A 16,063-nucleotide genomic window follows, 5' to 3' on the forward strand; every position below is an offset into this window, starting at 1 on the left:
AGTTCTTATATAGCTGGTTGGGCATCCTCTGGTGGGCCACAACCAATAGGGGGTAAGCTATACTAATTCAATTACAAGTCCTGGACAGAATGCATGAGTTCCTTGCACAAAGTTAGTGTGAAGTAATACTTTGTAAAGCGAACAGCCTATAGCTGCAGGCATCACAAAATTATACTAAGTGCACATACAACTGATCAGTTTATATTTTAACTGCATATTTACTTACATTATTGTCAAACATTTTCCCTTAAGCTTATAAATATTTTGTTTTCATATTCTAAGAACAACATTTAGCTATCTACTAAGTTCTCATCTTCTTTCTTGCCACCTCCCTGTTCAAGATCGGCAACTTTTATAGCCTTCTTCCGAAACTCATGATCATATGCCAGGCTGTCATGCAGATTGCTCTCTCCAAGATCTGCCAATATCTGGTCCACATACTGAGCCTTTGGTCTCCCCATTGGGCATCTCCATCCACAATCATTGCAAGAGCAATCCTACCAATAGAACTCTCTGATCTCTGCTGGACATGCCTATACCAACATAGCCTAGCTCCACCCCCACCCCACAGCTTGTCTTCAGTTGGAGCAACCTGCATTAGGTCCCTTACAAGCTCTTTTTGTTTCCTATCATGGAGTGTCCTTAATGTTCTTTTAATGTATTTTTATGTATTATAGGAATGATATGCACAATTCCTATTATACAGTAAAAATACATTAAAAGAACATTAAGGTTGTAAAGTCAAAAGTTAGGAAATGCCAGAATTAAAGTTGCCTGTACAACCTTAATTTGATTCACTTGCACATATGCATTATGGTACTTTTTAAATTACATGAGCATACACCATATTTTCCACAGGACCCTTCCACATTCAGTGCACAAGATGGATAGTGCTCACTTAGTGAGCAAGCTACTCAATATTTTGTTTTCTCCTTGTTGTTTAATGTATGACTCCATGTCTTATTTACTATAACTATTCAAACCCCTACTCTGAAGACATGAATTTCCTCATAGGCTTTTCTAAGGTATTCATTACTATAGTATCAGAGTGATTCAAAATATTAATGAAATTTATTTTTACAACACCCCTGTATGACAAGGGGCTTGTAGTCTCCCAGCTGTACAGATGGGGAACTGAGGCCCAAAAGCCCAAATTCACACAGGTACTTAGGTGTCTAAAGAGTCATTGAGCCAGAGAGGGAGAAAGAAAGCCTCTATAGCAGGGGTGGCCAAGCTGCAGCTGATGAGCCACATGCAGCTCTTTTACAGTTAAAATGTGACTCACGAAGCCCCTCACACACACACACCCATGCCCCTCCCCGGCCATTCTCCGCTTACCAGACTGGAAGGGAGGAGCATAGGCAACGACTCCGTGGGTGCTCCAGAAAAAAAAATAATGGGTGCTTAGCACCCACCAGCAACCAAGCTCCCCACACCCACCTCCAGCGCCTCCCACCCACAGCAATGCTGATCAATTCCTCCCCCTCCCTCCTAGAACCTCCTGCATGCTGCGGAACAGCTGTTCAGTGGCATGCAGTAGGTGCTGAGAGGGAGGGAGAGGAGCAGGGACGGGGCATGCTCAGGGGAGCAGGCAGGGCAGGGGTGGAAAGAGGCAGGGTAGGATTGTGGCCTTGGTGGGGAAGGGGTGGAATGGAGGCAGGGCTGGGGGCAGAGCAGGGGCAGGAAGAGGCAGAGCAGGGGTGGGGGCGTGGAGGAAGGGATGGAGTGGGGCAGGCCTGGGATGAGGGGAGGGTCAAGCACCCCCCGGGTAGAGGGGAAGTCAGTGCCTATGGGGGGGAGCTCAGGGCTTCTACCCTGCAACAGGGCAAAGGGCTTCTTCCAGAGATGACTGGTGCCTGCTGAGAGTGGGGGAGCACAATTTAAAAGCCCCCCCACAATGCCCCCTCTTACCCTCAGCAGCCTCTCCCTGAAACTCCCAGGTGTTAGCTTCGTGTGGAGAAGCAGTGGCAAACACCCGGGAGCTGAAGGGAGGAGCCGTTGCTTTTGGTCCATGGGCAGAGGCAGCAGCAAAAGCAGTGGCACTCCCTGCAGATCCCAGCTGTCTCTACCTATGGCCACAGCTCCTGCTTGCCAGCTCCAGCACCTGCCATGCAGGGAGGGGGCCCGGCAGCACCATGTGACCAAGCGGGGCCAGCAAACCCTGGCAAAAATATGGAGTGGACACATGACCCCACGTGCCCCACCATGTCATCACTGGCTTCTGCCCAGGAGGGAGGGGGTCTTGGGGCTTCAGCCCCACAGGGCGCACCTGCCGGGCCTCAGGGCTTCAACAGGAGCAATGCTGAAGCCCCGAGCCCTGGCGGGTACGCCCCAGCTCTTGAATTTATGAAGATTGTCATATGCGGCTCTGAGGGTCAGTAAGTTTGGCCACCCCTGCACTATAGCCTGGTGCTTAGTGCACTCATGTGGGGAAGTGGGAGACCCAGGTCCAGCCCCCTGTTCCAAAATTACTCTTTCATTATTTAGCCATAGTGGAACAGTTCTAACAGGAGAGAGAGAGAGATCCCCACATCAAAATACCCTATAGATCAGTAGTTCAAGCAGTCTTCTGAGAGGTGGGAGACCACTGATGAAATTATTGCAGACAGAGGGGGCATTGGAACATGAGTCCCCCACATCCCAGGCGAGTGCACAAACCACTGGGCTAAGAGTCATAAGGTGGGTAAAATGATCACCACTACTTCCTCCTCTTCTTCCAGTCATTGTGTGTGTGTTGTGAAGGTGGCATCTAACTCATTCTCCCAAAATACAGCTTAGGTGCCTAAGCCATCCTCCTCCAGGAGAGGGGTTCCCGGTTACTGGATTTCAAGCAGAGAAAGGCACCTCCTTGCACCCCACAGTTACGTGCCTGTCTCCGATGAGAAGGGCAGGACTTAGGACACACCCTTCTGGTCAGCATCTCCCATTGGCTAGCTTAAGCGGCTTTCTGCCTAGTGTGCTGGCTTTTGTGGATCACCTTCTAAGGCGCCTCTCTCCCCCCAGTCATTGTAAGGAGCCTAGAGGCTCAACTCAGGCTTTGTGGATTGCAGTGTTGTTCCAGTGATTTTCCAGGTGCCTAAAAGTTAAGTATTGCAATGCTCTGCATCACAGCAGCTAAGTCCCTTTGTGGATCCAGGCCAGAAAGATTAAGGTCAAAAGTTTCTACTAATTTTGGGTGCCCAATTTCAGACACTGATAATCTGATTTTTCAGAGTATTCAGCATTATATAGCACTTTATATGTTCAAAGCACAGCTCCCACTGACTTCAGTAGCAGCTGTGAGCTCAGCACCTCTACAAGTCTCCAGTCAGGCAAATGCAAGCTCTGGAGAAGAGCGCTCTCTGATGGACACAGACTCTTGCTCCTTCCACCCAAGTGTGATCCAATTCTGGCCTATCCCCTCCAATATGTCCCTGTCCCAGTTCTGTCTTGTCCCGATCACTGGCTCCTTGGCCCAGTCCCATTCTCCTCACCTCGCCAGTCCCAGTTTCCATTTCTCAGTTCACTCATCCTGGTCCCAGTCTCACCCTTGCAGCTTCCCCTTCCCAATCCCAGTCTCCCTGCTAGTCTCTTGCTCAGCCATTTTAGTTCACCTCCAATCTTCCAGTTTCTTGTCCTCGGTCTCCTTGCCCAGCTAATCCCAGTTTTTCAACCAATTTGTCTTTCTCTCCCTCCTCCCGCCAAGTGTCCAGTCAATATCCCTTACCCACATTCTCCAGTCCCAATCTCCTTTGCAGAGCTCCTCACTCAATCTGTGTCTGCCCCACCCAGCTCCTTGTTCCGGTCTCTTTGTCCAGCCAATCTCAGTTCTTTCCCCACACCCTGCTTTCTCATCAAATCTGCCTCTCCTCCCTCCTAACCTTCCTCCCCCCACTCCACTTGTTCTCAGTCCGTGTTTTCTTGGCGAGCCAGTCCTCGTCTCCTGCCTGGCTCCCAGTTACCTTGCCAGCCAGTCTCAGACTCCCTCCATCCCAACTACTAGTTCCAGTTTCCCACTGTCCTGCCAGCCTCCAGTGCCCGTTCCTGCTCTCCCCTTCACTCTGCAGCCTTCCTGTCCCAATGTGCTCCATTCACATCTCCCACAGGTCGAGATTTTGTCCTCTTTGCATTTGAATCAGGCAGCTTCCTCCTCCATGTCATCTGGGCCCAGCAAAGGATGAGAGTATAGGAGAGAGTCTCCTTGCTCTCAGTTCCGGAACCAAGATGTGGACCTGACCTGTTCGTCATCAAGCCAAAGATGCAGTTGCATGGAAAGTCCTGCTCAGTCCCAGGCAGTGAAAAGAAAGGCCACACCCACCAAGTTTCAAGTCCCTGCTCCAATGCACAGGGGCGATAGAGTTTTTTAAATAAAAAGCCCACAAGAACTTTTTATGTGGAAAACACATTATTCTCTAGCCTTGTTCTCAGAAATGGCTGACATTTTCAAAAACAGAATTCAGCCTGAGGCAGATTCCCCCTATGGAAAATTTCAACCTAACCAGTTAAAGTTTAGCAAAGTTATAAGCAGCTGCAAACAGGGTCTAATAATGTGAAGTGTTGGGTAACCTTAATAGATGGTGGTACCTGCCCCTACTATAATAATCACATGTCCTCTTAATAGTGTCGTTTTTACTCTATATAGTTCTCTTTGTGTAGAACTTTTTCCATGACTCTAATCATCCTTGTCAACCTAATCTACATTGGATTTCATCTGTCACAGCGTTACCCAACTGCGTAAGCTAGTTAAGACCTTCTTCAGTTCTTCATAATCTTTTCTAGTCATGACAAACTCTGTCATCTGCAAATTTTGCTACTTAACTTTTCATCTTTTTCTTTAGCACATTAATGTTAACCATCTAGTGCTAGTAGGAATCAATGGGGCTTCAGTTTCCCCAAATGTAAAAGTGGGGGGAGGGGAATCTACATCACATAGATGTTAGACTTTATTCATGGTAAGGAATTTGGAGATCTTTGTTTGAAACATGCTTTTTAAAGTATGATTCATTTTTAAAAGGATTTTTTTTTTTTTTTTTGCTTTCACAACAAGACACTGGCTATTGACAAATTTATTTGACAAGCAGCTAGTTTCATCTTTCATTGTACTGCAATGTATTTATTATTTTAAAGAAAGATCAAATAAATATCTGATGAACAAAAAGTGATACACAAAATTAAATTAACCTGGCAACAAAAGATACTTTACCATAAGTGAACATGAGTAGAAACATAGCCTTTATGCTGGCTAGAACAAAAACCTGCTTCTCTTGTGGCTGAATTAAGTTACATTTGTCCTTTGCGTTGTGTTCCCTGAAACAAACCCAATTATACCATGATACAAGTCATTTCCTCTCTTTTGTCCTATATTTCTTCTACTCCTCTGTATTTAAGATTCACCTAAATGAAGCCTACTAACCTAGTACCTTAGAGTTATATATTAAATGCCCCCCAAAACAAGTGTAACCAAAGTATACACAGTGTAACTGACTTACAACTTGCCAGTATCTTTTTATGTGAATGTGTGTGAGAGAAAGATCAGTATGTACTATACAGGTGATGTCTGTCCATCACAGATATTCATAAAAGTGATTCAGGACAGGAGTATTTTCTTTGATAGCAACATTAGCTGTGTCTGTCACAACAACACGATGCATTCTCTTCTCACTTTGGCCTGCAAGGAGGAGCACTGGCCCTGGTCACTTTTTCTTGTTTTGGTAAAACAGTAGTGTCTAGACTGAGGCACCAATCAGAATCCTATTATCCTAGGATATGTAGAGTGCAAACAGAATGGGAGAGTCCCTGCTCTGAAGCAGGCTTATTTCAACATCTCTGGTATCCCCAGCTCCTGAACAGGACCTAGTTCTGACAACCTGGGAGGGAGGGTAGGAGGAGTGTGTGTGTGGGCATGAAAGTCTGTCATGGATTTGCTATTCTTATCAGAAAAATTGAAGAGAATCCTCCACAGCAGGATATGGTCAGGTTTGGGTTTGCAAATGACTTCTGAGTCAGATCAGCTGCATTGGTTGAGATCTGGCAGATGCTGTAATCATGGAGAGGGAACAGGACAGGTCCATGTATATTCTTTATGCTGGGACTAGTTGGCTTTGGGGTGGGTTTCCTCATGACCAGCACTCCTGCCTTATATTTCAGTTGTTTTACTTTATTAGAGAATCACAATTACTAGTGTAAATGTAGGACGGCTTTGGGGGGCTTGGGTGCCACTTGTAGAGAGCAAGTAGTGTACATATACACATATATATACACATGCACACACATATGTATGTATTTATATAGTTTGTACAAGATCATTGGCTAGCGATGAGATAAGTTAGAATGATGCTGCAAAATCTCTGTCATGGTATATTAAGATGACCTTATACAAATTCTCAGGAGTCCACACAGTATCTGCTTAGTATCTTCTGAATGAGACATAATGAGAGTGAACTTGAAGTACATTTGATAGATTGCCATATCTTCCCAGTCTTCATTACACATAAATATTTTTATCTCAGTTTCTCATTGTCCTCGATTATGTGGCTCTAGGGATATATTTGTTATAGTTAAACAAACAATAAAATTTTGTAGAATTTAATTTAATGTTTCCTGTCAAGTGATGTTCGTTACTAAATTTCCTAGTGAAATTTTCAAGTAACAAATAAGTAACAAATTATCTCTGGAACTGACAACACTTCCCTTTCCCAAATATAAGGAAATGGAGTTATTACAATTAAATTCTGGCAACACTCTGGAAGATATAGTGTTTTATACATAAACATAAAATTATCTCTTCTTGTAATGCTTAAAGAAAGCATAGCAGTCATTAAAAGTTGAAACTTGCAGCTTCTACAAACAGCTACTAACACCAGAAATTAAGCTTCTTAAATAAGGACCTATCCCATAGCATTCAAGTATCTAGAAGCTGAAAGGGGTCTTGGTAAGTTATGTAGAGTATATATGGACATTGAATATGCTCCAGCTAATTTATCAGGAAGCGTCACATGCATTTATTTTACAGTTATTGCTCTTGGTTTTCAGAGATTTACTGAAAAGAAAATTAGTGGCTTTTTTTTTAAGTGTTATCATAATTATTAACAGATATATAGCGCTGATTTACAATCAGGCTTAAGTTCTGCTTGGAGATTATGATAGATTCTGCTCTGATCCCAATGTATCAGTCTCCTGGATGGCGGTGAAGACCGCACAAGCAGCATCATAATGCACCTCTGCAGAAGCCAAGCAAAATCCATCCCTAGTGATCCATGGGATACCAGCATCATTACTAGGGCCCTACCAAATTCACAACCATGAAAAATGCATCACGGACCATGAAATCGGGTCCCCCCCCCATGGAATCTGATCTTGTATGCTTTTATCCTATACTACATAGATTTCACGGGGGAGACCAGCGTTTCTCAAATTGGGGGTCCTGACCCAAAAGGGAGTTGCAAGGGGGTCACAAGGGTGGGGGTCACGGTATTGCCACCCTTACTTCTGCACTGCCTTCAGAGCTGGGCAGCCACAGAACAGCAGATGTTGGACGGGCACCCAGCTCAAGCAGCTTTATTTCTGGACAGCAAGATCTGATTTCAGCCTTACTTTGTGTAAATCCCACACAGAGATCTCTGCCTAAGGTACACAATTCTCAATAAGGATAATGGACTTCTTACAATAGCTGGACTAGCCTTACACCTGATCTGGAATTCTTTGCTCACTCAAATCTGCAGCTAAAGTCCATGGCATTTTTCATGTGTAAGGAAACCAGAATCAGGCCCTTTTTTTGAAGATGATGTATTGCTGATGTTTTTCTTACCCGTATCAGAAGTGGGGACACTGAAATGTTAACTACATTTCATAACCAACTGCAATACGACATGTGTCACCATAGCAAAACCTTGCCTAATCCAGTCTCAGTCAGGCCCTCTCTCCTTTTTAGGGTCCCCAGTGATGGCACATAGACTTGCATTTCATTCAAGTATATTCCCTTCTTGAGGTTCTGGTTTATTAAAATAGATCAGTGTCATCTCAGATCAAACTCATCTTTCCCAGACTCTACAGTCTTTTAGGCCCTTGCTGGGCTCAGTAGTTCCTTCCCAACACCCAGGCACTGCTGCCTGGTATTTTTTAAGCTTCCATTTTTGTATGGATGCCCCTCATGGCAATCAGCTCCAACCAAGCCTTTCCAACTCACTGGTATAGCGAATCCCTCCCCAGGTCATCAGTGACCCTGAATCTCCTGCACAAGCCTTCCCATTCTTTGTGAGTGTCTCTGAGGCCTTGGCTACACTTGAGAATTGACAGCACTGCCGCGGCAGCACTGTGAAGCGCGAGTGTAGTCGCGCCGCCAGCGAGAGAGCTCTCGCAGCGCTGCAAGTACTCCACCTCTCCGAGCGTGCAGCACTGCAGGCGCTGATTACACTGGTGCTTTACAACGCTGCACTTGCTGCGCTCGGGGGGGGGGGCGTTTTCACACCCCTGAGCGCAGCAAGTTGCAGCGCTGTACAGCGCCAGTGTAGCCAAGGCCTCAGATGCTCTGCCTAGGTACTCTGGAGAGTTGCCAGTAACCTTCCCTCTTCCCGGAAGACTCAAACTCCCACTGATTGATCATAGGCTTGCCTTCTATTGCTCATCAGGCCTGATTCCTAATCATATGTTCTCATAATGTACCTCTGGACTGAGAGATAAACTAATCACAAGTGCGCCTTCAAAAGGCCAGCTTGCCCTGTGATTGCCACTTATAACTAAAAAAAATTATGGCTAGACTGAAAGTTTGCCAATAGAACAAAACACTATAAAAATACTAAGATTAAGATCAAAAGAAAAATGTTTAATACTGGAATTAAAAACAATCCCTTCTAGTGTTCTGTTGTGGCCCTTCTGAAACCAGAATAGAGAAGCGAATCTTATTTTTTCCTCAGCGTGGTACAACATGCACGTGCTCCCTTCCCCCATGTGCTGCAGCTCTGGATCCCTCTTGGATTCACCCCAATGGTACTCCTGCTATTCTTGGCCCAGACCTATCCTTACTGGGGGCAGAATGAAAAGTCACAGGAATACAACAACTGAGTTCCTCAAATATTGTTAAAAGCAACAAAGAGTCCTGTGGCACCTTATAGACTAACAGATGTATTGGAGCATAAGCTTTCGTGGGTGAATGCCCACTTCGTCAGACGCATGTAATGGAAATTTCCAGAGGCAGGTATAAATATGCAGGCAAGAATCAGTCTGGAGATAACGAGGTTAGTTCAACCAGAGGGGGTGAGGCCCTCTTCTAGCAGTTGAGGTGTGAACACCAAGGGAGGAGAAACTGCTTTTGTAGTTGGCTAGCCTTTTGTAGTCTTTGTTTAATCCTGAGCTGATGGTGTCAAATTTGCAAATGAACTGAAACTCAGCAGTTTCTCTTTGAAGTCTGGTCCTGAAGTTTTTTTGCTGCAGGATGGCTACCTTAAAATCTGCTATTGTGTGGTCAGGAAGGTTGAAGTGTTCTCCTACAGGTTTTTGTATATTGCCATTCCTAATATCTGACTTGTGTCCATTTATCCTTTTACGTAGGGATATATTGTTGTGGACATATTGCTATCACTACAGTTCCATTGCAGCATCTCTGGACATCCTTTGCAATTGCACAGGGTTTTTTTTGGGGGGGGGGGGGGTCGAGCGGTGTTGACAGCTCATGCTTTTTTGGTGCAGAACTGCAGTTCAAGCTTACACTTCTGGTGTATGCTTTCTCCATGGATTTGCTTGCTATTAGTTGCAGTACTTGCAAATTCCAGAAAGAGTGATCCCTGTCTGTAAGTATGTATTTGCTTATTCCAATATTACATGCACATCTCAAACATACTACTCCGTGTGCTGCTTTTGCAGTTAGTCCTTGGAACAAATGCTCAGTGACACCACATGCTCTGAAGCATGCATGGGAATGTTCCTGGATTTCATATCCCAACTATCATTTTTTAGGCTCAGTGCCTGACATTTTCTGGGACTGACTACAGCATATTAGTTTGGAGCTTGCTTTCTCTCAGGCATTCTCAGAGCTTCCAGGGGGTCTGTTTCTCTCCTGCCAGCTTTCTTGAGTGACAGATTTGCTATTAATACCTTCCTCTGTTTTATCTCTGTATGTTACTCCTGTACCACAGCCACTCTTCCTCAATTACAAGCTGTTTTCAGGATATGGTCCATGCAAAGGATGTGTGCAATCCTAAGCTACGTGACTGTAAGCTAACTGAACTACACCGTATACACAAAATTAATCATACTACTATTATTTATTTGTAGATAGTTATTTGCTACTCAGAGTTGCTACTCTATTTCCCTCATCACTCATGAATGCAAGGATGCCTAATTTCCATATTCATCTAACACCTCTGATTAATATGACATCTTCAATTTTAAATCTGAACTAGTGGACATTTTTGCTCAAGCAACATAGAATAGTGTCATCTTTTAAAAAGAACTAAACATGCCTGATGCTGCATTTTAATATTACCGAGTATTTTGATTTGATATAGTGGTGTTTATATGCCACTAGGATGCTCTACAGTAACACAGCCCTGCATTTGGATAGGAGCCTTAATTCTTCTTAAGGCATGATTTAATTATGTTTCTAAACTGTGATTATTTTGTTATAGTGATAGTAAGAATGCATGTGCCCTCAGCGACCTTTAATCATAATTCCTCAAATCCTACAGTCAGCTCACTAATTTAGGGCCTCATCTTAATAGGTGCTGGACTCCCACAACTCATTGACTTCAATGAAAGTTGCAAGTGCTCAGCATTCCTCGGGATGAGGCCCTTTCTGTACTGGAGAATGAGACTACAGCTACACCAAAAGGAAGTCATCGTGTTAATACTGTGGAAGAAATGGTATATATCCCCAGTTGATCAAAAAAGTCTAGATTAGATTACTTACCCCTTCTGCTTTCTCTTCAGTGTTAGCCAGCATTTCCTGAAGAGCTCGCACTGACAAGGATTGTTCCAGCACAAAAGTACAAATGGAGAGATCCGGTGGAACATTCTAATTGAAGAAAGAATACAAGTTTACATTAATGATGTGATTGCCACCAGCCAAAAGTTGCTATAAAATCGCTTCCCCGTTTCACTCTTAATGTCTCATTGAATCCGAACGGATCTACTTGGAAAGCATGAACACAGGAAACCAAGTGATTATTACATGATTTCTAAAACAGGTGTGTATACACAGATCTATTTTATCTTAAAAAAGGTTTATATATTGTACAGTATTCCACACAAACAGAGCTACACTGAAACATTACGGTTGCAAAATTAAACACTCAACAATCAGGAAACAACAAAGCCAAGGTTGCCCGTGTATCCCACTGAGTCAGTGTGTGTTATGCATCCCCCTCTGTTCCTGATCCACAGAGGATGTGGCTCACGCTGTAGAGACTCATGCATTTAGCTTTAGAGGTCCATGGTTCAATACTCAATATATCAGCAAAGATGGTGGCAACCAAACCTACATACCTTACCTTTCCTCCCTAATGTGCATGCACTATGATGCAATCTTTAATATCCCAAGCTGGATAGATAAAACAGATCAATAGCAATCTACAATATAGGCAGATACAAGTCTAAATGCAGTTTTGCAGGTTTCGGAGTGTTATTGCTTTGCACATCTTCACAAATAGTGGCTACTTTATTTACTGCTTATGGTTATGCTGGTGTTTTTTTCCTTTAAACATATTTGCTCATAAAAATACCCTACACACAAATTAGGTTCCTTATCCACTGTCTTGACTACTGCAACCTCTTTCTCTCTGGCCTCTCTGAAATTCGTGCCTCACTCCACTCGGGTTTGCTTTTCTCACAAGCACTGTTGTGCTTTCTTCTAAGTGACCTTTTACTTATGGAACATTATTTATTAGCATTACTGTAGCACCTAGGAGATCTAGTCATGGGGCAAGACCCCACTGTGCTAGGCACTCACCCCAAACTATCTTATAAAGCCACTATCTTCTTTTGAATCCTTCCCTTCAGATTCACTTCTACTATGATTACTAGGAGGAACTTCCAACTGTCTTCATAACACTGTAATGCCCTCAGCACAGGGACTCTGCTTTCACGCTGTGTTTGTCCAGCACTTAGCATAAGGAGGCTCCAATGCTGACTGGGCTCTCTAGACGGGGCTATATGAATACTTAAAATAAGTAATACATTTATTAATTAACAGATAATTATTAATTGAGAGATTGGGAAACTCAATTTTTCAGTGAAAAGCAGGAACATATTTTTCACAAAACATTCATGGGGAAAAATTCCTATTTTTGGACCTAGTCTAGTTGGTTAATTAAGAATAGTACAGGAAAGAGAAAAAACACTTGAGTTTTGGGCTTGTGTATTCCATATAGATACCATTTGGGTAAATATGATCGATACAGGATGTAATTAACTAACTCCTTAATACTCTAAGAAGCTTTAAAAATATTACAAATATGCATTTAAATGGCAGACCAACACATCTTCTCTATTTCTATTTTAAAAAACCATTCAGGAACATTTGCAAATATGTAGTAGGCTTGGCATAAGAGATTCAGGACTACGATAGTGAGAATCTGACTCAACTAGAAACTTCTAGACACGTGTTGGTGATGTCCCATTGCAAAATAAATATATATATTATCAATCTATACTAGATTAAAATGGCCAGAGTAAAAGTCATCAAATACCTGTCATTTCCGGTTTGTGTCCATGATCCTGATCCCATAAATTGGGGAATAAGAGCCTATATGTAAAGCCCTGGACCATCCTATGAACTTTCCCAAATAACGAGAATCTGTCACCAGGAGAGAACATCCTGTCTGAAGGTGTCTATACTACAACATAACATCAACGCTGCTGCACCGATGCAGCTGTGCCACTGTAGTGCATTTTCACCAGAAGCGCTATGCCAATGAGAGAGAGCTCTCCTGTCAGCATAACTACTCCACCTCAGCGAGAAGCGTGACATAGCGTCAGTCAGGACAGCACAAAACTTGCGTCGCTTCAGGGTTGGGGGGCTTTTTCACACCCCTGAGGGACGTAAGTTAGATCAACTTAAGCAGTAGTGTAGACCTGCAGTGAACGTGTTACTTCTGTATTGCTGTTGTTCAGCTGAAATACAGTGGCAGTGGCCCATACAACTCTGATAACCTTACCTTTGTGTTGCCAGGGAATGATTAATATAAACAGAAGGTGAACAAGCCACATATATTTATAATTATGTGACTAGATACATGCAACACCATGAGTGCAGGGGCCTGGACTAGATGACCTCTCAAGGTCCCTTCCAGTCCTATGATTCTATGAACACTGTTTTTAAAAACTAAGCATGTTTATATCCACACCCCATTTTACTCTGGATGTATTTTATTTCCTACTCTGAGAAGGCACCAATCCTTTTTATAAACTTAACGAGGCTCACCTTTCCTTAATTGTATCAGATTCAGGAAGTAATCCAGCTGCTTTCATTTTATTCCACCCACTCACTCTCATGGACCAGGGAATTTAGTTGTCAGTCTCCAATTTTCCCAGGGAGCAGCAGTTCGGGTGGAATCCACAAAGGGCTTAGGCGTTGCTATGCATCACTCTTTGGCGTCATGACTGTTCCATTGTGTATAAATACTTAAATAATTTATCTGGCCAGAGAGAGACAGAAGGAGTGTGTGAGAATGACTCTGTAGTCCAGAGGTTGGCACACCACTGGGCTGAAAGTTATAAGGCAGGCACCATCACAACCTCCATCTCCAGCTAAATTTTGAACTGAACCCAATCTGGGAGTAGTGCTGAGAGGCTGCCTCCCAGACTGGGCCCCGCATGTGACTTAGGCAGCTGAATGCCAGTCTTTCTTTAGTTTGTGAATTGCTCTGGGGCTTAGGCAGGAGACACCTAGAATGGGACACCTAGAGTGGGACAGCAATGCACATACCCCAAGGCCTAACACATAGGTGCCTAAGGTACTTTTACAGTGGAAAGTTAGGTGCCAAGTGAGTTTAGGCACATAGGAGGTCAGGTTGCTGCCATGTGGGAGATTTGTGTATTGTAGTGGTGCTGAAGAGGGGAAGTTAGGCATCTAAACTACAGAATAGGGCACCCAAGTTGCTTTGTGGATAACACCCTTCATTTCTTAGGGCACTTCTAGTAGCCTGAACCTTTCTCTGTGCCACTGTCCAGGTCAGAGTGCATTCCCTTTAGTGATGAAACAGTGATCGTCAAGGCTAAGAAAGCATTTCTTGGCATATAAAGGACTTGTATGCTTTATCACAGTCTATTGCTACTAACCTTATCTAAAAGATATCTAATATAGATAATATAAGCTTTTATAATTGTAAAAAGTTGACATTGGAAAAAAATCATTCACAGGCTAGCATAAAAATGGATCACAAAATTAACTGAAACAGTTTTGTATGAAATAGTAATGCCTAAATTACAAGCTAAGAAAGAAGAATTTGATTGCATGTGGGGACTTTTCTTATGTTAATCAATGTACTTCTACTCATACTCCTACACCTTTCCTTCTTGTATCCAGCACCTCTCTTTTCCTTTGTTCCTGCTCTTTTCTTCATACTGTATATTAGTTGTGTAATTTAGTTTCAGGAATATTTTACTGAGTATTGTAAATCCATTTTACACCATATACTTTTTGCATTAAAAGACTGTGTTCACTGCAAATTCAGGGACTTTTTTAAAAAAATAAACCCTTAAATATAAAAATTAGATGTCTGCAAATTCATTTTCCTTAAGTATCACTCCCTCTATGAAAAAAATGTTAGTGTATCTGTAATACACAATACTCATTAAGAGATAATTAAATGTTACTTATTATCCCACAGCTTAGAGCAATCCTACTCTGTTTTATAACGAATACACATTTCATTACCCTCCAGGATTTTTTTTAAATAAACTAAAAGCAATTTAGCAAAAGATATGGTAGAGCCCCCATCACTGGCAATTTTTAAATCAAGATTGGATGTTTTGTAAAAGACCTGCTCTAGAAATTATTTTGGGAAAGTTCTATGGCCTATGTTATACTGGAGGTCAGAGTAGATGATCAGAGTTGTCCCTTCTGCCTTGGAATCTATGAATCAAAATATTGCTTGCATTTTAAAGTATTACCCTACGCTAAGAAACTCAAAGTTGAGCAAATGACACCTTGTTTTCTTACTTGGAAGTATAAAAATGATTTAAGTAAAAACATGTCATCATGCTAGTCCATGGCATATATTAAAAACACACAGAGTCAAACTTCCAACACCAAAAAAACATAAGGATGTATAAGTTTCATTACCACTCTCCTTACTATGGTTTCTCAATAGCTTCCTAGATATTAATATGGCCTATTTCACCATAGTATTAGAGCACCACACAAAACTTTAATTTGTCCTTACAATGCACCTGTGACAAACTGCACAGTGAGAGAACTGAGGCACAGAGAGTGAGGGCTCAAATGTAAAAGAGATCCACTTTGTAAACACTTAAAGTTTTCCATTCGAATTTAATCTCATAGAATTGAGTTGCCTGTAACATTCCAATCCCCCCACCAAACCTTTCCAGCTACAGTCAAATAAAAACTCAAAGTCTATTCCACTGTGCTCAGAAGTCAGCCATTCCGGACGTGATACACTACTCTTTTTACTGCTTGCTTTTCAACATTTTATATATATATTATAAATAAAAATCAGGTTAATGGTTTTCAAACCTCTCTTTTTACTTTATCATCAACTCTTAAAAATAACTTTCCACTTGTTATCCTCACTTTTTCACATCTACCCACATGGGAATTGCATTTCCTAGCTGCAGTGTAGCCACACTCTGCCTTCCATGGGAATTGGGGCTCTCAGCTCACAGGATGAGGCCCTTATTACATAAGGGCCCAATTCACAGCCCACAGAAGTCAGTGGGAGTCTTAACACTGGCTTCAGTTGGCTGTGCATCAGGCACTAAATGAGCAAGTTTAGAATTATATTAGGAACATTTTGCTACAAAACCATCACTACCCACCAACTCATCCCTGCAGGGCCACACAAAGTCACAAACACCAATAACCAGTTGAAAATTTGCAACCGCTTAACAGTAACACTGAATTCTTTCTAAG

General features: G+C 42.6%; 1 protein-coding gene across 1 annotated transcript in view; it reads right to left on the bottom strand.

Annotated features, from left to right (window-relative positions):
* RYR2 (ryanodine receptor 2) overlaps positions 1–16,063 on the bottom strand; it is a 512,764-nt gene that overhangs the window by 459,968 nt on the left and 36,733 nt on the right. The window contains exon 3 of the mRNA XM_026649522.1: positions 10,883–10,987. Within this exon, the coding sequence (XP_026505307.1) occupies positions 10,883–10,987 (105 nt within the window). The remainder of the gene's footprint in view (positions 1–10,882; positions 10,988–16,063) is intronic.

This window comes from Terrapene carolina, unplaced genomic scaffold (genome assembly GCF_002925995.2).
Source record: "Terrapene carolina triunguis isolate 2854851 unplaced genomic scaffold, T_m_triunguis-2.0 Scaffold85, whole genome shotgun sequence".
NCBI classification, from domain to species: domain Eukaryota; kingdom Metazoa; phylum Chordata; order Testudines; family Emydidae; genus Terrapene; species Terrapene triunguis.